Source organism: Alosa pseudoharengus, unplaced genomic scaffold (genome assembly GCF_046254945.1).
Source record: "Alosa pseudoharengus isolate Yale_2024_CS ecotype anadromous, Long Island Sound unplaced genomic scaffold, YU_APseudo_1.1 YU_APseudo_1.1_scf_10, whole genome shotgun sequence".
Lineage (NCBI taxonomy): Eukaryota > Metazoa > Chordata > Actinopteri > Clupeiformes > Clupeidae > Alosa > Alosa pseudoharengus.
The window spans coordinates 22496134-22523134 of record NW_027468565.1 but is presented as its reverse complement, the minus strand read 5'-3'; the positions used below and the strand labels follow the sequence as shown (position 1 = coordinate 22523134).

The 27001-nt window shown below is 42.5% G+C and overlaps 2 protein-coding genes across 2 annotated transcripts in view; one reads left to right on the top strand and one right to left on the bottom strand.

Moving 5' to 3' along the window:
* LOC143103799 (solute carrier family 66 member 2) overlaps positions 1–22121 on the bottom strand; it is a 66233-nt gene extending 44112 nt beyond the window's left edge. Inside the window, exons 1-3 of the mRNA XM_076267624.1 lie at positions 21822–22121; positions 17502–17767; positions 16583–16716 (exon numbers count right to left, since the gene is read on the bottom strand). Coding sequence (XP_076123739.1) covers positions 16583–16716; positions 17502–17710 — 343 coding nt within the window. The 5' untranslated portion in view covers positions 17711–17767; positions 21822–22121. The remainder of the gene's footprint in view (positions 1–16582; positions 16717–17501; positions 17768–21821) is intronic.
* A 257-nt stretch (positions 22122–22378) lies between these two features.
* On the top strand, positions 22379–25389 carry hsbp1b (heat shock factor binding protein 1b). The gene is made up of 4 exons (XM_076267638.1): positions 22379–22566; positions 23093–23159; positions 23924–24053; positions 25055–25389. Exons 1-3 carry the CDS (start codon positions 22510–22512, stop codon positions 24046–24048), a joined length of 249 nt encoding a protein of 82 aa, XP_076123753.1. The 5' UTR covers positions 22379–22509; the 3' UTR covers positions 24049–24053; positions 25055–25389.
* The last annotated feature ends 1612 nt before the right edge of the window (positions 25390–27001 follow it).

Genomic DNA, 27001 nt, shown 5'->3' with positions numbered 1-27001 from the left:
TGCGTCCAAACGGATCCATCTCAACACGACTCAACACGTTACTTCATATCCCAGGCCTATAGGTGGCACTGTTTCTTTACAGTAATTGACCAAAACTTTCGCGCTGTAGGCTTTACAAACAGACAGAATAGGCTACGACGAAATGGCTAGTGCAAGGAAACCAGAATTGTTTGTGTGGACTGATGGTGAACTGTCAACTGTAGTCTACTGTAAAACTAATAAACTTCATTTTTACGGTTTGTGAAGGGTGCAGTCCCGTCCTTTATTTGGCTAACGCAGGTAGGCTACAAATAATCTCCTTTACTTTCTTTGGTTGTAGGATAGTCCGCGATTCACATTAGTTTTGGCTATCACCGCATTTAGGCTACTAAACACAAGGCCTACCCAAGTTCTAGGCTATTTCGTCGCCACATTTATAATATTGTTATAAAACCTTCGTTAGTAACAGTCAATACTTTTGCCTGCATCAAATCGTGCATTCGCATTCAGTGCGCTATTGGCTTAACATGAGTTCTAAGCGTCTTTGTATGGTCATCTGACTTCACTAGACTGTGAATGCATGTATATATATTGTAAGGCATGTAAAATAAATGAATGACACTGGCACTATGCACAAATTAATGTAAACTTACACCGCACTTCCCTAATAACTTAAGTTCTCTCGCGACAGTAGCTAGAATGCATAAAAAAACGCCGGGAAAAACAGTGTTCAGTCCACCAAGTCATAAGCTATCGGCGCTGCGCAGCACCAGTTGTGATATTTATCCTACAGAGTGTAATCGTAGGTAATGTCATGTATGAAAACTAGTATTGTTAGGCAATACTATAAATGTCAAGTCCAGGGCAGCTGAGGTGTGGCGATGACATCATCGATACATAAGTAGGATGTGCGGTTTCACTGTCCAAACGAATTCAAAAGGGCTACGGTTTCAGATTTTTCCACTCTGGGACCCAAAAAGCGTCTCCGTGTGGACGGGCCCTTAGTCACATCTATTGGTTTCTGCACAACAGCCACACCCTCTGGACAGCCACTCAGTGCGGCCTGTGGATGTGCATGTGCAAACTCTGTGATGAATTGGTGATTCTGTGTGTGTGGATGTGCAAACTCTGTGATGAATTGGTGATTCTGTGTGTGTGGATGTGCAAACACTGAGATGAATTGGTGATTCTGTGGGTATGGATGTGCATACTCTGTGATGTATTGGTGATTTTGTGTGTGTGTATGCATGTAGTTGCTGTTGTCTCCTTTTGAACGTTGGTACACACCAGTGTTGCGCGGTCTGCCCGAAATTAAGCGGTCGCCCGCGGATGACCGCGGTCACCCGCGGTTATGAGTCATAAACAAAATATTTTAATGATATTCGGGTCATTTGCGGGCGGGTCAGTTAAAATCAATTTAATATATATTTTCTACAAATAAGCCTACTTAAAATATCACGAGAAGGCTAGCATCAATACAGTAAAGGATCAATACAGTAAAGTCAACAGTAGCAACAAGCAAGACGCGAGTTAAAATAATAAAGACACCCCTTCAGGAAAAGCGATATAGGCTATGGGAAATATTGGGGAAAGTTGTTAAAGAAGATGACAGTAGTACAAGTTATGGTCTAGGCCTACTTCTTGTGAAGCCATTTAAAAGTATGACAGCCAAAACGGGCAGCCTGCAGGAATAAATGTTATGGCACAGACTACACAGCCATATCTACCGGTATGTATAGGTTCGCGCATGCATAAAGGTTACCTTAGTTCGTTGTGTTTGTGACTTTAAACAGTGGACGTAGTAAAACTTTGTGCTTCATTCAGCATTATAAACCAGTTCTTACGCTAACGTTTTGACCAGCAATGTATCTTGCCTACCTTGCCTCACCATTTCTGTTTTCGAAAGAAAGATGTATGTCCATGGCCTTCAAATCTTATCCTGTTCTAATCCTTGGTGGTTGCGTGCGTGCTTGCGCTCTTATTCTCATTCTCTCTCCTGCGCAAACATTATGTCCTGCATGCCTACCGCGTGTAGTTCTACTGCATAAAGTTTCGCAAATAAATTCGTTTGTTTTACAGAAATGGCCTACTGTAACACTGCATGCAGGCTATAACCAAAAGCACACATTTTGTAAATAAGCGGGTCGGATCGCGGGTCGGGTATAATTTTGTCCTAATTAATATTCGCGGTCCGAGTTGCTGTCGGGTTGATTAAAATATCGGGCGACCGCGGGCCGCTTGTGACCAAACCCGCGCAACACTGGTACACACACACACACATGCATACACTAATAAACTCTCTCGCCTAGCCTATACTACTATACATCTCTCGCATACTCTAAACTCTCTCGCATACACTACTAAACTCTCTCGCATACACTACTATACTCTCTCACATATACTACTATACTCTCTCGCATACACTACTAAACTCTCTCACATATACTACTATACTCTCTCACATATACTACTATACTCTCTCACATACACTACTATACTCTCTCGCATACACTACTATACTCTCTCACATACACTACTATACCCTCTCTCATACACTACTATACTCTCTCACATACCCTACTATACTCTCTCACATACACTACTATACTCTCTCACATACACTACTAAACACTACTAAACTCTCTCGCATAGCCTATACTACTATACATCTCTCGCATACTCTAAACTCTCTCGCATACACTACTAAACTCTCTCGCATACACTACTATACTCTCTCACATACACTACTATAGTCTCTCTCATACACTACTATACCCTCTACTATACTCTCTTACATACACTACGAAACTCTCTCACATACACTACTATAGTCTCTCACATACACTACTATAGTCTCTCACATACACTATTAAACTCTCTCACATACACTACTATAATCTCTTACATATACTACTAAACTTTCTCACATACACTACTATACTCTCTCACATACACTACTATACTCTTTACTCTCTCACATACACTATCTCTCAAATTCACTACTATACTCCTTCACATACACGGCTATACTCTCTCACATACACGACTATACCCTCTCATGCATACGTGTAAAGGGATTATAATAGTGAGTGTGTATGAGTATAGTGGTGTATATGCAAGATTATGATAGTGTGTGTAAGACCAAGTATGAACTAGACTGCATTTCCGGCGGGAACTGCAAAAGTGTGCTTGCCCTGGTCCGGTCACCAACGTGAGCAGACAGTGGCATATGCTATGCTGAACCTGGCTTGATCCAGTCATTGTAACAGTGCCTTTCAGTGTCTTTCATAGCAGTGGCAATATCTCAAAAGCTCTAGGAGAGGGCTATTCAACTATTGGCTTGCGGGTTGAATGCGGTTCGTTGGATTTGACCTTTGGCCTGTCTTCGAATTTAGCTTCTATGATGAGTTCAAATCAATAAAATGACAGCAGTGATTGGCAGCAAAAATAAATAATGTCACGCGTCTTGCGCCTCTCAAACTGGGCTATCAGGTAACCTATAGAGGAATTGAAATTATGAAATATGTCCAAGGCATTAAAAAGCTGCTTGTTTGTCAGGATACTTTTTCACTGATTTATTTAAAAAAATATGAGCTATGAGTGTGATCTCATCCATGATCCATCCCATAAATTATGTTTTACTGGTTTATTTGACAAATAATCTATATGGATTTGCTCTATAAAGACCTTATGTCTGTTTGGGATTGTTTTGTGAGCCTGGGGTTGTTTTGAGAGCCTATTGATGTAGCCTATCTCAGATGTATCTCAGAATAAAGGAATACTTCATATTACTCTAAACCACCGTCTGTAAATCAACTGTATACTACTGTCTACATTGCACTATATTTCTTGACCTGTCTCTGTATATTTCATCACCTTTCTATACTTTGCCTCACATTGCAACACAGCTCAGATCATTGGTTGCTATGAAGGCCAATCGTTCTAAATGGATGGTTGCTATGGCCAAAGGCCAGTTCTAACTCTGCCGTTGTCAAGTGGGCATATCGTAGAATTCTGATTAACCTTATCTTATTTGAAACATCTGTATTTTACTTAGCCCACTTCCATACAGTGGGTCCCATTAAGAAGTGGCCACTTCATTCGCGCTTACCGTGATTCACACAGCAGCATTATTAAATTAATCTGTCACCATATGCCTATGCCTACGTTTGCAAAGAAAACATTTTAATTTGATTCACATGAAACGTTACATTTAATGTACATGTTGTCAATGAGTAAGCTAGTTTTGGTTGTTGGTGGTGTTATTGCATCCCTTAGTTATGCCTACAATGCAAGTTCCCTGTAGGAGTCCGTAGGAGTCGATTGCCGAGTGTGGAGTAACACGCTCTGGAAATTCACAATTTCGTTGCTGTTTTTTAAAAAAAAAAAAAACATAGTCCAGTCCATACAACTTCATTTCAATTTCGAAAGAAATACTGGACTATGTTTAAAAAAAAAAAAACGGCTTTCCCCTAAAGACGCCAGCTGCAGCAGCAACATTTCCGGAAAGGTACTGGCTTGATGAAATTCATTCTGGACTCTCTATCCGACCACATAAAGACCTCGGGATACTTCGGTTTGGCTTTAGGGACCCTCTACTCACTACCACGTAAGTGTAATGTTGTTTGGAACTGTAGAAGAGGTATAAAAATAGCGTTTTGTAGGCGAAATGACTTGCCCTGGTCACTTCCAGGCTAACGACTTTTGACTAAAAACGGTAAAATCGAACTTTCTCAAAACACATCCGAATGACATGATTTTGATGTCAACTCAACGTATGTACTCCCAATCATCCGTAAATTGATCTGAAGTGCATTTTACTCCGGATAATTCCTTTAAGCTGTCACAGACTTAGGTGCTACTTTTAGCGCTAAAGTGCTAAATAGCAGTCCTAAAGTTACAAGTGACGAAGTTACGAGTGCAAGCATCTCATATCAAATGACCATGGCATTACGCTAAACAACATAAATCCCAATAGCAACATACATCTCCTCCCTATAGCTAACCACACAAGAAATTAATGATACAAAAATCTCTGCTTAGCATGCTTCTCCGCTTAGCATTCTAATAACAGAAGGGGCACATTTATGTTGACCACTACAACATGACTCATTATGTCTGTAACACTTACTTTCATAAAGGACGCACACCATCCAGCACATACACATGGAAACCGATATTTTAGGTACTTGGCCACAAACTCAAAACGTGTCTCTCTGAAGCTCTGTTCTAGAATCTTTGCTCTGAAGGCTGCGTTGCTAGGCAACATCAAATAAACGAAATGAGAGTCTTTTCAAGGTATTGAAAGTGTACGTGTGATTACGAATGGATGTGTGTGGTTTGCAATTAGAATAAACAAGAAATAACATTTCCAATAATTTCCCATGATAAATTACATAATATTTGCACCTTCCTTACTTGTGAAGCTCACACCGTATTTAGTGAAATGTAATACAACGTTGCCACCTAGCGTTCAGATGTAGGCTATTTAACATTAACGTGACATTTCCTGCTTATTCTTTAACTCCATGCTTTTAGGAAAACAATCTTTTTATCATAGTTCCCTCTTCAATGAGCGATTACCAGCTCGTTTTTGTAACAGAGATAGCTGTTTATTGTCCCTAGGTTTACAGAAACACCTATTCATATTAGTATGGAGTGCTGCCGAACACTGTTCATTACATGGCCCAGAATGCCTTGCATGTCTTTACAACAAAACAAAACAGTAAAACCTAAATGCCCGTAAACATACTGTATGAATTTGCATACTTGTAACATTTTTAAACCTATACTGAACTCTTACATCACAGATAAGTGGCAATCTGAATGGGATTAAAATGTACCAACAACAAGCAAGGAATGTGAATTTTGGCACATTTTCATGATCCACTGGGTCGTTATGGGCCACACAAAATACGGTGTTGCTAAAATTACTCCTATTGTGGCTATTAGAGACATGCGTTCATGAGTATCCAGCTACATTCAATGAGTTAAGTAAAATACATTTACACACACACAAAAAACATCACTAATGTTGTGGACATTCCTTTATTCTGAGATACATTAATAGGCTCTCAAAACAATCCCAAACAGGCATAAGGTCTTTATAGAGCAAATCCATATAGATTATTTGTCAAATAAACCAGTAAAACAGAATTAGGGGATGGAATATATAACATTCACACTCATAGCTCATATTTTTAAAATAAATCAGTGAAAAAGTATCCTGACAAACAAGCAGCATTTTAATGCCTTAGTCATATTTCATAATTTAATTTTTTTTCTCTAGGTTACCTGATAGCCCAGTTTGAGAGGTGCAAGATGCATGAAATTATTTATTTTTGCAGCCAATCACTGCTGTTGTTTTATTTTATTGATTTGATTCATAGAAGCTAAATTCGAAGGCAGGCCACAGGTAAAATCCAACAAACCGCATTCAACCCGCAAGCCAATAGTTGAATAGCCCTCTCCTAGAGCTTTTGAGATATTGCCACTGCTCCAACACTGAAAGGCACTGTTACAATGTCTGGATCAAGCCAGGTTCAGCATAGCGTATGCCACTGTCTGCTCACATTGGTGACCGGACCAGGGCAAGCACACTTTCGCAGTTCCCGCCGGAAATGCAGTCTAGTTATTATTCCGTCTCCCTAATTTTTTGTCAGCTCTAGCGCCTAGGCCCTTTGAGACAGAGACACCGTTCCAACTTTAAAACGTCCGTTTAGTACCGGTGTAAGTTGCTCGCGGAAGATGACGTCAGGTAGGTGTGTCGTTCGTCCGCCATATTGGAATGAACAGAAAGCGAAACTAAATTTTCACAGGTCACAAATTTGGTCCGAACGCCACAAAACTTGACGTACATTATCCTTGGACCAAGCCTCACAAAAGTTACCAGAAGGATTTTTGATTTTCGAAATCGTTTGCCCGTCACAGCCAAACGAAATCGGCGGCGAAGCTCCGAAACAGGAAGTCGTCCATATCTCAGGAACGCTGTCACATATCGATACCAAATTTTGTATTTGAACTCGGGACTCCAATGTGAGGGTGCATAAGCAAAAAAAACATCACACACACATATCACAATGCCTTCCAAGTATGCTCAATGTCTATGGTCAGCCTTACCCAATCATGAAATCCTTGCTCAGCCATGGGATAGTATGGACTTACGAACTGAAATGGCAAGGAGAACATTAGCTATTTATTGCTGACGTAGTACAGTTATTTTCACATTGATGGTATTCAAATTAAATTTTTCATTATTGTTAAATATCATGATGGGAGAGTATTATTAAGAAGAACAATAAGTGTGCTGCTTTGCAAGCACACTTAATTAAGGCCTACACATGCATACACACACACACACACAAACAGACACACGCGCGCAGACACGCACACACACACAGACACACATACACATGCACACACATTAGGGCTGTAACGATTTACGATTCGAAACCGAAATCGCGACATTCATATCCACGATACTGTGTTGCGGTGTGAAAAGGCAGAATCGCAACACACCCTTTCGAGTGTTTCACGCAGTGCTTTGCAGCTTATGCGGCCGCAAAAGCAACCCGCTTTACTTATCGGTAGCCTACGTTGTCCAAAAACAAATAAATAACAGTATAGAAGTAAACCCCCTCTCCTTGCCCCGCTCTCTCTCGCGCTCCCTCCCTCTCACTCTCCCTCCCTCTCCTGCTCAATGAACACGCGCGACTTAAATTAAACATTCACAATCGTGAAAGCAAGGACGCATAGATGACTAGCTAAATTACTATTAAATCCGCTTAGCATCATTAGCATGCTGCACATATTTGTTTAAAACTCTTGCATTGAAGTTGACTGATCATCTCAATACCAACGTTGCCCAAAAGGGCCTGTCCCAAGGAGAACAAGTATTACCTTGAAACTTAAACACACATGGGGAAACTGAACAGTCCAATCATTAGACTATGATAGGCTAAGCTATATGCTACTTTGTTTACAATATTTCCAGGCTTCAACCAGACAGCTGAATTAAAGAGGTAGAGTTGTAATAAAAAATAGCAGGCCTAGGCTATAGGCTAATCTGCATAAAGTGTGCTGTCATAAATATCAGTCATTCAGAAAAATATTTTTATATCAGGATATAAAATAATAGATATATTATATTGTAATCCTCTGGTGTTCTAAGGGAGGCTATTAAAATGTTATTTAATAAAATGTCTAGCCCCCCCCAAAAAAAAAAGAAAAAAAAAAAGAAAAATCGAGATTCGTATCGAACCGTGGGTCAAAAATCGTGATACAAACCGAATCGTGAGGTTGGTGTATTGTTACAGCCCTAACACACATGCACACACACATACACATACACACACACACAGACACACACACATGCATGCACATGCACATGCACACACACACACATACTCACACTTTTACTTTCTCCCCGCCATCTCGCTGCAGTTTTTTTGAGCGTAACAAATCACAGGCCTCCTCCAGTACAGCCCAGCAGAGCTGAGAGTGTTTTCTATGTGGTAATTAAATTAATACCACACCACACCGCACCACACCACTCCGCACCGCACCGCCCGCTATCCTATCCCAGGCCCCTTTGATGGCTGCTGGAGCACTGCTTTAATGGGTCTGCTGGGGTAACCGCACACACCCGCCAAGAGGGGTTCTCTGCCTGCCTGCCTTTACACTCCTCTCTTCTCCTCCTCTCCTCTCCTCCACTCTCCTCTCTTTCACTGTGCTACAGTACAAAGCATTGGAAAGCCTGCAAGCGTACAGGGTAGCAGAGGGGACGATCACATCTAAAGCCTGGGGATGCTTAGACTAATGAGACAATCACAGAGAGAGAGAGAGAGAGAGAGAGAGAGAATGACTCTTGGTAGTGAGAGAACGACTAAAGGAGAGAGAGAGAGAGAATGACTGGTGCTGTGGTAGTGAGAGAACGACTAAAGGAGAGAGACAGAGACAATGAGCAAAACGGTATCATGCACACCAGATACATGGTGTGTTCATGGAGGCTACATTACCCATTCATTTTTATATCTGGGCACCCATGTTAACAGGTTAGAGCTTTCACACTGCCTCTGTGATGCATCTCAGGTGCGGCTCGAGTTGTGCTCCTGAATAGGAGGGGCCAGCTAGTGAATAGGAGGGGTGCCAGTTTTTCATGCAAGTCGCATGCGTGTCGGAAGCGGCTTTGTGAAAAGATTCAATGAAAGATAGAAGTAGCTCCTCAGCAGATGTTCCTGATGTGAATACACACACACAAAATACTGATGTAGAGAGAGAGAGAGGTTAAAATGCAGAGTTGAGATGAGAGAGAGAGAGAGAGAGAGATAGAGAGAGAGAGAAAGAGAAAGCCTGCTCAGCTACAGCGGTCACAGGGAAGCCTTTGGGGACCCTACACTGCCCAACTCCTCAGAGCACAGGGGACGCTGGTGAGGAAGAGGACGAGAGAGAGAAAGGGTGATGAGGAAATAAAGATGGATAGAGTGGGAGAAGAGGGGAAGAAAACAAAAAGAGAAAGAGAGGGGTAGAGAGAGAAAGAGAGAGAGAAGCCCAACAGGGGGGGGAAAGGGAGCAAGATAGACAGACTGGAAAGAGAAGAGCGGTGTGGTGACAAGAGGTGAGAGAGGGAGAGAGAGAGAGAGAGAGAGAGAGAGAGGGAGAGAGAGAGAATGGATGCAGGAAGCACACATCATGAGGGAAGGAAAAACTACGTAGGACAAGAGGAAGAATAACATCAACAAAAACACAGACACACACACACACACACACTTACACAAGCACAGAGACAGACACACTCAGACACACTCAGACAGACATGCACCTATCTGCAGGCGTGTCATTAAAGGAGCCACCATCAATCCGCTCAACACTGGCAACACTTCACACTTTGATGGACCAGCTCACAGGTCACCCGGCTTGTCGCAAACTCACCAGCGTGCGTGGCCACACAGCACCGCGCTGACAGAACCGGAGCGTACGGGTCAAAGAGGAAGCATGAATAAATAAACAAACCCACAAATAACTGCGGCACCGACAGCAACCGCGGGCCCCGACGAGTTTCTTTCTCTTTTAAGAGGTGCCGCGCTGGGGCAGCAGCCCCCACTGATGAAAGGACGCCAAGCATGCATACACACACACACACACACACACACACACACACACACACACACACACACACACACACACACACACAGATTGCTGGGCCACATCAACAACACACAAATAGGCTTAAAAATAAAGCTGTTTTATTTTGTTTTTTTCAAAATCAACACACTCTGTTTCATTAACTCTCCTTCTCTCTCTCTCTCTCTCTCTCTCTCTCTCTCACACACACACACACACACACACACACACACACACACACACACACACACACATATAGATATAAATGCAAAAGCACACTACAGGGTCAGTGATGTATTGTGTGCTCTAAATATTTCAGTGGGTAAGAAGGCAGCAGCAGACAGAGTGTATTGTGTGTGTGTGTGTGTGTGTGTGTGTGTTTGTATGATGACGATGCCAGCCTAAAAACAACCTCCCACTATAAGTCCCATGTCACAAGCTCCTTCAATTTTGACTGACAGAAGGAGAGCAGTCACACTAGATTACAGTGCTAACAGAACACACTACATACACACACACACACACACACACACACACACACACACACACACACACACACACACACACACACACCACTGACTGGCAAAAGAGCACAGACAGTCACAAACACTACAAAGTTTTCTTACTCCCTCTCTCACAGGACACACAAATAGACACATACACACACACACACACACACACACGTACGCACGCACACACGCACGTGTGCTCGCACGCACACACACACACACACACACACACACACACACACACACACACACACACACACACACACTCCCAACCAACCTCTAGTAAAAATACCACTTTCCCAAATTTGGCACGCTTCATCATCATTTGAAGCGTGATGCATTTATGGCATCAATAACCAGCCATCCTAATTCCACACACTAATTAAATCACTATCTGTACTTTAATTACACCTCAGCTTCCATATGTAAATGCTGCCACACACGCCGCTTGCACCACAGCCAGACACACGCCACTCACACCTGATTGGCCACGCTGCAGAGCTGTGTGCCAGAGATAACACTGACTGACACTTCTGTCCCAGCATGCAACAGCAGCATGGCGTGAAGTTGCTACAGAGCATTCAAACATCAGGCCCACCACCCAACACACACTCCACCCAGTGGCCAGTTCCCTGGGCTTCCTAAAAAGCGTATCACCTCAGTATGACCTGTGAATCTCCATGGAGAGGAAGAGTGACATAAACAGGAACTCACTTGAGAGACGCAGCTTGACATGGATCATACAAAACAAATTATTTTATGTGCCAGCTGTGGCCACAAGAGGGCACTCTTACTCAAGTGTCTGAGACATGAGGGGATTTTTTTTTTTCAATAATCTCCCTCCTTCCCTCAACTCTGATGGTTTAATCTGACACTGATAACTGAGATGTTGTCCTAACTCTAAATCAGCTGTCTCACCTAACCCACTCACCACACATTCATCCCATAACCTGTAAAGCTCATAGAACACCCTCCTGAGAAGCAGGGTGAGGCATTAAATAACCTTTTGATACTGCAGGACACACACAGTCATTCATTCCCCAACTGAGCTATGCATGAGTGGGCCGGTGAACTGCTGACAGGGGGGAGAGCCCTCGAGCAGGAGGGCCTGATAAGACCCCGTCATCACTGCTGCATGACTGCACACACCCACACACACACACACACACACACACACACACACACACACACACACACACACACACACACACACACACACACACGTCTTCTCCTCCCAGAGCTCACCTGTTCACACTCCCCCACGCAAGCCACTGGAGTATGACCATAGCACAGTCTTGTTAAAAAAGCACAACAACATTCAAAGCTCCGAGCGCTTCGATCATTAACCAGGAGCTCGGGGCGACTCCCACGGGCAGTTTGGCAGTCCTCTCCTCTCTTCTCCTCGCTCGGCTCTGGGCTTGAGGAGCCCTGATAAGGCCTGTCATTTCCTGTTTACATAGCAGCTGGATCAAGAGCAGCTCTTTCCCAGGGTGACGGCTCTGTTCGCTGAGATCTCTCTTCCCTGCTAACTAAGCAGCTGTGTGAGCTGGCTACGCCCAGCAGCATAGCAATGTTTTTGAAATCAGGTGGGCATTTGCAATGCTGCTAATTCATTCAGACCAAAAACAAAACAAAACATTGTGTCCGCTGGAGTCCTCTGCCAGCGCCATGCCCGCTCAGTGAACCACAGAGCCTGTGGGGCGGCAGCAGGCGACAGGGTGGCAGAGGAGAGAGAGGCGCCATGGGACAAAACTGGGTAACAAAGCCATCGGCAAGTAATTAGGCCCCCGGATAGCACAGGTAGCAGCACCACTCTCCAGCTAATCAATGCCTTTACACTGGGCCAATTAAGAACAGACAAGTGCAATACAATTAAGCCATCCACTGCAGTGACACACACACACACACACACACACACACACACACACAAACACACGGAGGGAGGTGTTGTACTGTGCTAGAGAGATAATGCATGTGGGCACATGACGAGGGGTCACACCACCCTTGTTGTTGGCGAGAGATTAAAAGAAGAAATGGGACTTGCACTTGTAACTGGTAATTAGTGGTTCTCTCAACGTTGGCTGGATGATTTCTTCCATTTCAGATTGACCCATTCAGGGAATTAAGACTATGGAAAGTCAGAATGTAAAGACACTTGTTAATTGAGTTCCCTATCCCCTGCCGTCCATGGCAGGTCAAAACTAGTCCTTGTGTTGTTTCCTATATGTATGTGTTATATGTTTTTTTCCATGTTCCACTGTTCACTCACCAAACAAGCAGCACAGGACAAAATAAAATGCCCTTCTAATGAACAACCCCAAGGGGTTCCAGTGTGTGTGTGTGTGTGTGTGTGTGTGTGTGTGTGTGTGTGTGTGTGTGTGTGTGTGTGTGTGTGTGTATGTGTGTGTGTGTGTGTGTGTGTGTGAGTGTGTGCATACCAAGTAATTCCTTTTTGTGAGTGTGTTAGGTGTGTGTGTGTGTGTGTGAGTGTGTGTGTGTGAGTGTGTCAGACACACAGGTGACCATGGGGCACCCTTTTGTGAGTGGCACTGGAAGTTAACAGCACCGAGGCTGTGATGTGAATCGACTGGATGATGTATGGAGTCTGAGCAGAGGGGGATGCTCATTAATCTACTGTACACCACACACACACACACACACACACACACACACACACTCCAGGGAAACACACAGGTGTGAGGTTGGCAATTTAATCTAGTGCGTAGGAGGTGTTGTGCTCATACCGTGTGACCGAGAATGGAGGTGGGCACACACACATGCACAGCACATGCACACACACACAACACATGCACATACACACTCACACATTCTGTGAATGTGATATATAGCATATATAGTAACATATCAGTGACATGAATAAACACATTTGTCATAGGGAACTGTGCTTATTTACTGTGTGCATGTGTGTGTGAGAGTAAACTGTACAAGTGTGTGTGCATTTGTGTGTGGTGTGTCGGTGTGTCTGTGTCTGTGTGTGTATCTGTATCTGTATGTGTGTGTGTGTGTGTGTGTGTGTGTGTGTGTGTGTGTGTGTGTGTGTGTGTGTATGTGTATGTGTATGTGTGAATGTGTGTGTGTGTGTGTGTATGTGTATGTGTGAATGTGTGTGTGTGTATGTGCATATGCGTGTCTGTGTGTGTGTGTGTGTGTGTGTGTGTTTGTGTGTGTGTGTTTTGATGGAGGCATTCGAGGACAGCTGTGGTGGTGCTGAGCACTAGTTCACCCTGTTCTGCTCTGCTCTGCGCATGTCTCTGGTTATTGGGACGGGCTGTTCATTGGGTCTATTCTGGGGTCAGCCAAATGGCCACAGCTGTAACCAGATACCCAACCCTGAACACCCCCCGCCCCCCACCACTTCCACCACCACACACACACACACACACACACACACACACACACACACACACTCACTCTCACACACACACACACACACACAGAGCCAGCGGCAGCATAAAACAAAATGGGGGAGACCCTCCATATAGAAGTGACGTTCCCAGACACTTGGCTCAACACTCAGCACTGCATTAAAAGGCCACCTTGCACTACACACAACTCCACACACAGACATTCTGTCTGCACTGGTCTGACTGTGGGGATGTGCAGCGTTAATAAATGAATGAACAAATCAAATAAATAAATAAATAAATACATAAATAAATGACCACTCAAGCTCAAGAAGTTCTTTCGGTCAAGTAAATGTCAAGTTGCGCTGACAACCCACAACAAATTGGTTAGATAGGATCAGAGCAAGAGTCCATGCCCCCAGAAAAATGTGCTGGCATGAGAGAGAGAGAGAGAGAGAGAGAGAGAGAGTGATGGAGGAAGAGAGGAAGAGAGAGGGAGAGAGAGAGGCAGCAGTGCTTTAGGCCCACTTCATATAACAGAGAACCAGGAATGTGAATGCATGAGATATGATACGGCTCTGTGATCCACACAGAAACATGAATTAACATAAACTTTGTCTGCCACAGTATTTCCTAAAGAACGTAAACAGATGTGACATTGTATTCCAATTAGTTTTCCAGGAATATTGTTCACACACACACACACACACAGACACACACACACACACACACACACACACACACACACACACACACACACACACACACACACACACACACACACACACACATAGACCAAAGCCCTAAAGTCAAAGTTTCACCATAGAGTGCTTAAGGAAGTCAACTCTTTTTTTTACCATTAATCAAAATGACAGGTAAATTAGACAGCCGCCTAATTCCGTATTCATTTTTCTCTTTCTATTACAGGGATATTACAAGATTTCATCATCCGATTCCTTTCCCCGACTGTGCGCTCATAAAAGCCTGACTTAGATTGAGTCGGTCTCCAAAACAGGCCGAGAGCCAATCAACTGGTGGCTGAATTTGCCATAAATCAAAACTATAAAATCAAAACAATAAACTCAAGCATGCCCGCACATCCACTTACACGCACACACACACACACACACACACACACACACACACATGCACGCACGCACGCACACACATGCACACACACACACACACACACACACACACACACACACATGCACACACAGCAACTCACACATACACACACACACACACACACACACACACACCTACTCCTTTTTGTGTCATCGTCTCCCTACTGTAACTTTCTTTACCCAGACCACCCCTCCCATACATGCAGAGACGATACGGAGAGAACTGCATTCACTGACAAGACGGAGAGAAAAACAGCCTCAGGCTAGACTAGACACTGTCTCTACACAAGACTGTCGGCTCCATCTCTCATAAGGCAATAACAGCGCCCTTCCCCATCCATTTAAATGGATGTTAACTCCGTTAGCCCGCAGAGCTGACATACAGGAGACATAAAAATGATCATCAATTTCATCATGCCCTCCGGCAAGATCATGGGACAGTACTTCAGACACTGGAGATGAGAGAGGAAACGATAACCATCACAAAAACAGAGGGGTTAAGGGAGGACAAGACAGAGTGCAAAGTCAAATGGAAGGCAAGTGTGTGTCGAGGAGGGAAAGAGAGAGAGAGAGAGAGAGATTGTCTGTGAGTGTGTGTGTGTGTGTCTTTACAAGGTGCTGAAAGGGTGATACCTTCACCAACAGCACCCTCTTTTGGCAAAGTGTGACCACAGAAACATTTCTGTATTCTATCTGTGCATTATCATGTAATGATATCAGATAGCCGACTGGTTCCTGTCTGTCATGTTTTATGCTGATGCTGCGTCGTTTCTGATTACCTTGTGTTAACTGATACAGCTATGTGGAAGCTTGTTCAGCCACTACAATGTGTTAGATATGTGCACCAACAGACTGTCTATGCTGTACAATGATGCACATTTTACAGAAGACAGGCTGGTTGGTATCTACAAGATGGGCACAGAGTTGAGCTGTTTGAGAGAGGATGTTCAGTCACACCAATGATGTGATGCTGTTCACTGGTAACCTGGTTGTTGTTTGGGTCTGATCTGAGATGTGATGCTGTTTGGTGCCAACTTGGTTGCGATGTGATGATGTGTCGTTTTGACCGCGTTGGGTCTTACCTAAAATGTGGCGCTGTTTCACGATGACCCAGTTGGGTCTTACCTGAGATGTGGTGATGTTTTGGTGGTGACCGAGTTGGCGGTTGGGTCTTACCTGAGATGTGGTGCTGTTTTGGTGGTGACTGTTGGCGGTTGGGTCTAACCTGAGATGTGGTGCTGTTTTGGTGGTGACCGAGTTGGCGGTTGGGTCTTACCTGAGATGTGGTGCTGTTTTGGTGGTGACTGTGTTGGCGGTTGGGTCTAACCTGAGATGTGGTGCTGTTTTGGTGGTGACCGAGTTGGCGGTTGGGTCTTACCTGAGATGTGGTGCTGTTTTGGTGGTGACTGTGTTGGCGGTTGGGTCTAACCTGAGATGTGGTGCTGTTTTGGTGGTGACTGTGTTTGCGGTTGGGTCTTACCTGAGATGTGGTGCTGTTTGGTGGTGACCCGGTTGGTGCCCTGGATGCTACAGCAGAGGTAGAGCATGGCGAGCATGGTCAGGATCATCACTAGGCTTTGCAGGAGCAGGGTCAGCTCAAACTGCTTCCCTATCCTGCACAGAAACCTGCAGCTCAACCACACGCACAGCCGCCAGCATACACAAGCTCTATGTGGTTTTGCATAAATACACACAGAGAAAAAATCCTGTGGAACATCAAACACTATATCACATGTACAAAGAATCTTTTGCATGAATTTCTGCATCCAAAAGACACAGCATCTGACTCATATTGTTACTGGGCTTTTTATGCTACTGTAATCCTCCCATCACAAGATTGAAAGGACGAATGCTGATGTTGGTTGTCCTTTCATTTATGGCCTATAACTCTAGTTGTAACAAATATTTTACTCCAGAAAGTCACATGGATTAAGTCTACTTAGATTCACGATTACTCAGAGAGACAATATTTACAATGTATTAAAAAAACAATAATGCGATGATTTGATGACCTCACCTCATTTGGTTTGAAATGACAAGCCAATGGTAAAGCACCTTAGTATTTGCATTCTCTTTTTCTCTGTAGTTCAACTTCCGGAAACAAAACAAATTATGACTGGCTAGACTAGCTAGTTCAGGCCCAATGCTGAAAATTTGTCAGCCATAACAAAATTACGGAAACATCGGGCTAAAATTGTGAAGTCTAAACCAGACAAAAATGCAATATCATAAACTGATGACCTAACCTGATTTGCTTTGGCATGACTACAAGTAACACACCTCAGCCTGTCCATACCCCGTGGAAAGTCTTATTTTTCCACGGTCAGTTAAGGCCTCACCAAAATCAAACCAAAATTAGGCTAAAAATCATGTGGTTTGGCCCATATGTAAGGCCTCACCAGAAGAAGATGCGCAGGATGTTGGCGATGAGCAGCACAAGGCAGACGCGCGTGGAGAAGCCCTCTGTGTTGCCGCTCCGCTGGATCTCCTGATACTGGGGCACGTAGGGCACGGCGCCACCAAACACCATCACGCTGGAGGCCAGCCATGAGAGCAGCCCCCACGACGCCTCAGCGTCCTCCTCGTGTATATCCATTCCACCGTCCATCCTGTAGCCTTACACTGCCTGCTCCGTCTTAGTGCTGGGACTTCATGACCTGGTGCACTGCAGAGATGAGAGAAAAGACCACAGCAGATTAGCATAGGCATTTTTTCCTTCTTGGTAAGAGAGGGCTTTCAGGTTTTTTTGCTTTACCAAGTCAGTAGCTTTATATTAAATTCCACACAACTGTGTTTAGTCTTGGGAAATCTACTCATGAAATATCTGCAAAAGCAAACTATGACTGCACCAACACTGCACAAATACATGTAGCTCAAGGACAAAGAAATTCTGAGGTAAGAAAGAACAACCAATCAAATACATACAATCTACAATATTTACTTCATTAATCTGAGAAAACCCATTGACTGGCATAGAAGGTCAACACACCATAGAAATTTGCAATCAATGGAAACAAATGGATTGAGTATTGTCTTTTTGGAATGTATCTTTCTCTAGAAGGCTTCCCTGAAGTTCTAGAACACTTGGTGAAGTAACTATTACCAGTAACTGGAATCAGAAAGGGTTGAAGCTGAGTAATCAAGGATCTTTGCTGGAATGTTCCCCTGCAAGGTCACTTGAGTGTTCACTACCTCTTCCAGTCAACATTCTTAATGGTTTAAAAGGGTAATACAGGTTAAAGTTGACTACGAGCTCCCCTTCCTAAACCATTCCTTACCATGCTCGCCTTACTCTACACAAAATACACAGAATGTAATTTCAAATTTCAGATTGCCAACAGTGGCAATTGATCAGGATTGTAAAACAGTGGCAATTGATCAGGATTGTAAGTTTTATAATACTCCCAAGACATAAACTACTCCCACAGGTATTCCCATAGGTAATATCTAAATTTAAACTAATGTAAAATGTAAAAGACGTTTGTTTTCTGCTTGATTTTCAAAGACAGTTTGTTACTCACATGTACTCTGTATTTTTTTGTTCAGGTTTCGTTTCATTTATTTAGTGAAAATAGAGCTGACAAAACAAATATCACTGCAAACTCAGCATCACGTGACACATAGTCGCAGCTATAATCTGACTTCTCAAAACGAGAGCACAGTATTGTGGAAATTGCAAAGTTTGAAGCAGCAGAAATACCGGTATGGTGTAATTGAAAAGGTTAACACACACACTGTAAAAGTTCACACACACACGCATGCAGGCACACACACACACACACACACTGTAATTAATGTTGGGCCTACAGGTAGCCTAGGCTATAGTAGACTAGGCCCTATTGGTTCAGTTCAACAGTTTACATCCCCCATTATCAAGAATGGATTACTGAATCTGAAGTCTCAATCTGTCCATGTCTTTCCACAAACCTCACCAGAAGACATAATTGAACTCTCCTGTTGTCATGTGCGTCATGTTTACTAGTTTTATTTTTCTGGTCAAAAATTACTGCTGCATTATAACTTCTTATAAATCCATAGTAACACATATATTATCATCTAATGTTGTAGACATTTGTATCAACTTAAGTTCTATTGGATATTACCAGTTTTGAACGTTCATTTGGCCTGCAGGGGTCTTTGACCTGAGGTCATGCAAGTCAGAAAGGGAAAGATACTATTGGGGTTCCGGTGGGGGTTGGCATAGAAGCAAAGCAAATTTGTTTTGTGTGTTCAGAGACCCTATGGTATCAAAGTCATCGAGCTTCCTGATAGAATGAATTAAAGGAACCATATGTAAGATTGTGGCCAAAACTGGTACTGCAATCACTTTCAAATTACTGTAGAGTGGTGTATCCCCTCCCCCTCCCCCCTGACTCAAGGTAGCCAACCCAGATGCCGAAACACTGACTTCGTGATTAGTAGATAGGTAGAGGGTGGCGCATCAGGCCAAAACACAACATGACATGACAAAACACAACATCAACATCAGTTGAGGGCTGCAACTTTACTTTTTAAATGACAATATCCTGGCCGGACTACTGTTGTCAGTGATATAAGTATTTGAAATTAACATGATTTCTTAATGTCTAGTGACATATCAGGGCCATTTTATGATTAATTGAAATACATTTCTTACATACGGTTCCTCTAACAATATTTTTGAGATAACTTTTTTTTTAATTGGTCAAATTTTACTATAACACAACAGGAGAGTTATATGCTATTTTTCAAAATGTATTTTTTGACCTCAGTATTTGAAAAACTAGGCTACGGATCTGGTTACTCAGCAGATGTCAAAGCATATAAAATACTGTATCAGCAGTTATGCTATCTATGGGTGGTAGACAAGAACCACCTGAGTGTGACAAAGTGGTTTGATGACAACTTTGTGTGGCTCCAGACATTTTCTTCAGGATGGCTAAAAACAGCTTTAACAAACTACATCTTCAGGGCAACCTGTTTTGGAAACACCCTACTATGATATCACCTGCCCTGCTGTGTCAGTCAACTGTAGATGGCAAACCTGAAAATGTTTGCTAAAGGAGATTATTCAAGGGGAAGGGATATGGGAGTCTTGCACAATGCCTCTAACACAGGCCTCGGTTTACAAAATTACATTACATTACATTACATTACATTTGGCTGACGCATTTTTAGCCAAAGCGACTTACAACATGGTAACAATTTTAAGTTTTAAAGCGATTCTCAACAATTTTAGGAGTACAGTAAGAATAAGTGCATCGGTGAGTGCTGTTACGTCTCAGTTCAAGACGGCTGGTGAGTGCTAGGATCAGCAAGACTTGTTGTGAGTGGTGCTATGAGAGGAGATGTTCTCTAAAGAGCTGGGTCTTCAGGAGTATTTTGAAAATGGAGAAGGATGTCCCTGCCCTTGTAGGAACTGGCAGTGTGTTCCACCAGCGAGGAACAACAGATGAGAAAAGTTTGGTTTGGCCTGAGCGTACCGGTGGTAGAGCTAGACGTCGTTCGTCTGAGGAGCGCAGCTGTCTGGTGGTATGAGGGCAGACATATGTCCAGTATGACGATATACTTCAACTTAAGTGTTCTTTTAAGTTGCAACTTCCTCCATGGTTAAATAATACATGCAAAAATTGGCATTCTCTTAAAGTCATTCCTCTCTCAAGCAATGCTGTTATGCATGCGTTACGACAATTAACGCATGCATAACAGAATGCCGTTCTTTATCTCAGCAGAACCCTCGTTACATTTCCTATCTATAAGACGAGCTACGCGCATCCCGTCAAATGCAGTCTGCTCCGCCACACCTTTTAGACTCAAGTTTACAGTAGCCAACAGTGCCAATGGTAAATCCTGATGTTACATAATTCCCGGATTCCGCAGGGTGGTTGGGTTGTCCCTTAGACGAACACGCCTCAGTCCTCCCTTTGTTCAGCAGATGTGTAGGCTACATCCACAAGTCCAAACATACCAAATACCAAAAATGGTTGCTGAAGTTTATTGATATTATATAGAGTATGCAATTTCTGTCTCTTGAAAACATATAGTCCAAGTGCATATTTCTGCACTTGGACAGGCAGTCCTTTTGGAAGAAGAGCGGATGCACTATGAAAAAGACCCTCGGGGCAGTTGCAAAGTATACTTTAATCCCAGGAGTAATGTATCCTGGTCCAAGAATAGCAACTCTCATCGAAATCCCTTTGGCAGAAGGATGACCGCACCTGGCGACATAAGGTTGTCATTGGAAGAAATTGCAGTGCCTATGTATGCAACAACAAGCTAGAGAACAGTCCAACTACCTAGCCTATTTGAAAGGAGGAAGGTATGGCAGTGATTCACAAGCTTTTGATGACAGTCTACTAAATACCAATGCGTTCACGTGGCGCACGCGATAGAATGAAATATTGTAACCTATCATCTACCATAAAACCACGATCATAAAAACATCATACCGTTTGGCAATTCGCGTAGGACATGCAGTGAGAGTTCTATACACTGTGCACACGACACAAGTTTACGTAGACAAGGTTTCTAAACGAGATCCAAAAACACAACCGCGTGCTACGCCTACTGTAGTAAAGTTAAGTTGTAACTGGTTGTAACCGCAGTCTGGCTAAAACTGTTTTACCCAAGACCTTGACGCTTAAACAAAGAAGCTAGATGCCACTTGAAGTGTAAAAATACTAGCAGTAAGCTATCAACTAGTTGAATCTGACGCTAACCAAACTTCATGGGAGACTTACCTTGCAGGCACAGTTTCTTTTGACAACTCGTAGGCTACTACGTATTGGACAGGCAACCACACCACCCGCATGTAAGAAGAGCTTCGTTATGAACGATGAGAGATAAAGACAAAGTTGTTTGGTTGACCACCCACAATTTAAACCACTGACACTATATTGGTATAGGCCTATTGGTGTAAAATGGGTGTAATATTTAATTTGTCAAAATGTCCAATTTTGTTTAATCAGTTATCCTACCTTGAACAAATCGATAACAGTCATGGATGTAGGTAGAGCCATAGCCTAAATAGCACATTTATTTTATTTTATTTGGCTATTTATTTAATTTGCTTTGCAGCCACTTTATGTTAGTTTTCATATTTCCAAGATGTGCAAAAACAGTCTATGGTAGGCTATACAACTCAATAAATGATCCCAGGCACAAGCACGACAAACAGCATTAAACTGAACTGAACTTAGTAGCCTATCGGCAGTTTTATTATGATAAAACAGCATAGACGAGTAAACGTACTGATACATTGTTGCTATTGATATAATCTCGCGAGATATCACTGAAACGTGTTTTCTCATCAGCTGATAAGGTTGTTGTGGAGCTTCGGCGCTGGTGTTTAGCACAACATTAGGACATTGCCGATACAATTATATATCAAACTCTCGCTTGTCGGTTTAGTAACTTGTTCAATCGAGGATGGAAAAATCAGGTGGCGATACAGATTCGAAATCTGCCCAGGATCTGACTGCAGTTGTAAGTATTTGTCCAAGCAAGTTAGCTAGATAGGCTATATCTCTAGCTATCCATAGCCAGTTGAAAATGTTAGCGCAGGCTAGCTTCATAGCTAGGCATCCTAGTCTCTCAAGGATAATACAATTATCGGTTGTCTGACTAACTTTAGCTACATTTGGAATGGTTAGGCCTGTGTGTAAAGCTCAACATTAAATCCCAGACACATCCCCTTAAACCTCGTCTGCACGGCTAACGAGATAATTCGGTTTGTTAATTGGCTTAACGATTTATCTCATAAGCTAGTTCGCTGTTTGGCGTTGAATGTCAAATGAATGGCTGATATATAAGTTGTAGTTGCAGTTGCTTGCTTGCATGAATGATAACCTAGCACGGATGATGCCCTCATCTACTTTTGCTTTTGTTTAGTGCGTGTTATTTCACTTGCTTATTTGGTTATATAAAGATGCCAAGTTGCTTTTCTTGAATGAACATGCTCTTTTGCCCATTTGTCGTTGGTCTCTGAATGTTTCTCTCTGTCTCTTCGCAGGTTCAGACGTTACTGCAACAGATGCAAGACAAGTTCCAGACTATGTCCGATCAAATCATTGGCAGAAATATCCTTTCTATGTAGAGGACATTCCTTCTTTAGTAGCCTGCTAGCTAGCTCACCAGTTGTTGCCCTAGTATATGAATGGTGATTGGGAGACAGGTGGAAATGTGCAGTCCTGTTTAAAATATTGTAAAAATAAAAATGAGGAATAACAACAACAACAAAAAAAACCTCTTGCTTATGCTCTAGCACAGGGTTTTCAGCCAGTGGTCTGTGGCCCACCTGTGGTCCGTGAGGACATTGCTGGTGGTCCCTGACCATGGATTCAGTAATGTAGCTGCAATGTGGGAATCAGTATTTTTATTCAGTGGTGGTCCTGGGGTTACATAATTAGTCAGAATGGTGGTTCCTGGTTGACAATCAGCTGAAAACCCTTGCTCTAGCAGACCAGGCGTTATGGGACGTCTCTTCCATGGTCATTCTGTAGAGGAAGTCAAAATGTTGAGAGTTTGGAGTGTAGAAATAAAGCCAGTCTAGATTAACACTCTAACAGATGTTACATAAAACTACTCATTTTGTGAGGATGAATACCGGTAAGCCTGTTTCAAGGATTTAAGCATTCCAAGTACGTGATTTAGTGTCAAACCGCTTGTCTGGTGTACCGCTTAGTCTAAGTTAATTTACCCAGGTTTGTCAGTAAACCAGGAATAGCTTGTGGTGCTTTGTTAGGGAAAGAGGAGGTAGCGGCAGTTGAGACGTTTCTCAGGATTAACTTTCTCTTGGATGTTGCACATGTACACCCTGGTGATCTTCCTTAGCGTGTGCCACTTGATGAGATGAGCACACGGATTGACGACCTGGAGAAGAACATCGCTGATCTCATGACTCAGGCTGGAGTGGAAGAGGGCGAGGGAGAGGGCAAGCCGAAAGAAGATGAGGAAGCGGCATCCTAAAGCAGGTTAGAACTCATTTCGAGGTATTTGACCGGGATAGGGGAGAACGTTAACATTATTCAGTGAAGCACATTCCTTCTTTTTTTTATTTTGTGGTATACAAAATGCTCCCCTAATTTGAGGAGTGAAACACATGTGGTAAAATGATCTGTACTAAGGACTAAGAGGAAAACAAAAGTTAACATGTCATGTACCTAAGAACAGGGTTCCCACTCTAAGTTAAATGTTAAATTCCATGACTTTTCCCTGACAAAAAAACATAATTTCCATGACATACTATATAATGAAGGGTACATTAACATTACTTCCCTGGACAAAAATTTCAAGTACATTTCAGTACATTTTAAACTGCTGTGACAATTCCCTGACTTTCCCCCCAGAAATGATAACATTTCCTGACTTTCCCAGTCTGGAACAGATTTTATAAAATTCCATGATATTCCAGAAATTCCATGACCTATGGGAACCCTGTTAGAATCACCTCTAGACATACTCTGCATCTCAGTCTTGTAGAGGCATGGATTTTGGGTTGAACACTAAAAGAAAGGATTTACATTTGTTTGGCAGTGAAGTGTCAGACATCTCCACATATCACTGAATATTGATGACTCAAGTGCTGCAGTGCTGATCATTCAACTGCAACTAAGATGTTAGCCCTGATATTGATATTTATAGAAACATCAGAGCTGCATTTCAACACATTCAGAGTTAAATTCTAAATGTTTTGCATAATCTTAAATCATATTGCGAATCACACCTCCTTCTTTTCCTAGTGTTTTTTACACTTAAAACACCACTTATTGGTTATTGTTTTTTTTTTTTTATAATAGGCCTACATGTTTTAAATTATTGGTTGTTTTTGTGTCTGAGAAGGTGAGCCTGTGTGAAACGTTGAATGTAAGGCTTCTTTTTGAGATAAATAGGATCACAAACTTGCCGTGAAGCATATCTAACATTCACTGAAAATCAAGCTTTGACACTCTCCCATTCTTCTGTTTTGTAACAGGATGTCAAGAACAGACAAACTTCAGAAAACAACACAGGCTGCACACTTCAAGAGCAGTCAGCCCTTTTTTCAAAAATAACTGAACATATTGATTTTTTGAAGTGTTTTGTGGAGTGCTTTTTATATTACTTTGTGATGGTCTTTTTTAGTGTGTGACATTGAATTAACTTTTCTGTGTGTAAGTTAATCAATAGTCTTCCTGACAAACTTTTGTAAACCCCTTGCAAAAAATGCTGATCCACAGAAACTCTAGTTCCTTGAACAACCCACTGTGCCAAGAACAAGTCATTCCAATTTCTGTAGATTGTGTGGTATTAAACTAGTTTTGTACAAAACGACTGGAGTCCTTTCTGTCAGCTAGATCAATGCTTCAACACATTGCTTGAATAACTGTTGAAGTGACGTACGAGTGGGTATTCCATTATTGAAAGGAGGCTTTGTGGCTGTTGCTGGATACATCTTCCATACATTTTCCATGGGCACGTAACAAATCATTACACTTGTTTACTCCTGATCTCACAATTCCTGTTTTATAATGCTGGCCCATACCTAGGGTAAGGGTACCTAGAAATGGTGTCTTTAAAGTCTTCTTACCTTAACATACAGGGTTGGATCAGATTACTTTGAAATGTAATCCATTACTGACTACAGATTCCATGGCAATTTTTGTAATCAGTAACGTAATCAGTTGGATTACCAAAAACATGTAACGTAATCTGATTACTTTAGGATTACTTTTAGATTACTTCAATAAATATGTCCCTTAAGTAAAAGACACCACCACTGAATTGATGAAAGAATTCTCATTCTATTTTTCTTTTTATTATTTCATTACAGCTAAAAAAATATCTTTGCTCTGAGTAAAGCATTCCTGTGTGAATTAACTGATCTTTTCCTCAAAAAATCTTAAAGTAGCCGCTTGTTTTAGTGTTTACTTTGAGGTCACCAGGTCCCATTGTCTGAAAAACACCCAAAACTAATACATTTCTATAGCTATTCTCCACTTTGGGGGTGGTGTTTTGGTGGTTGAAATTTTCACCCCATCCCAAAATTGATCACTTAGTCATCATGGATCACTATTCTCCAAACATGCACAACTCAGCTTAACCTTTATAAGGGCACACCTGGACACTGAATTTAGCTTTCGCTGGATTTTTTTGACCCAGGGACATATCCATTTCAATTGTGGGGGTGAGAAAATTATTCTTTGGGATGTTTTTCAACCAGGGGGACCTGGTGACTTTCTCAAAGTAAACGGTAACACTAAAACAAGAGGCTACATTAAGATTAGGAGGAAAAGATCAGGCAGTGTGCCGAGAGACCTGCCCCAACAGTATGTAAGTTATAAGTATAGATACTCTTTTGATCCCGTGAGGGAAATTTGGTCTTCCAATCCGTGAATTAGTGAAGCACACAATGAGCACACAGTGAGGTGAAGCACACACCAACCCGGAGCAGTGAGCTGCCTGCTACAGCGGGGATCAGTGAGGGGTTAGGTGCCTTACTCAAGGGCACTTCAGCCGTAGATGTGGGCATGGGAGAGCAGTGCTCAACCACTTCCCCCGCCCACATTTTTTCTACTGGTCGGGGATCGAACCGGCAAGCCCGAAGCTTGTCAAATTAAAAGATAGCCAGGCTATCATAAAAAAGTTGCATTGTTTGCATGATAAAATGTAATCAGGTAATCCCCAACAATGTAACTGTAATCTGATTACACATTTTTTTTTTATTGTAATCTGGGCTGATTATAGTTACTTGATTTTTGTAATCTGATTACGTAATCTAGTTTACATGTAATCCGTTACTACCCAACCCTGTTAACATATAATGGTAAACTAACTTGTAATAGGGAAAATGTCGCACCTTCTGCAACTATACCCATACCCTTCTACAGAGAACCAACCTTGCAACTTCTCTCTCCCCAGACCCAGAGTCAGGAAATGCTTT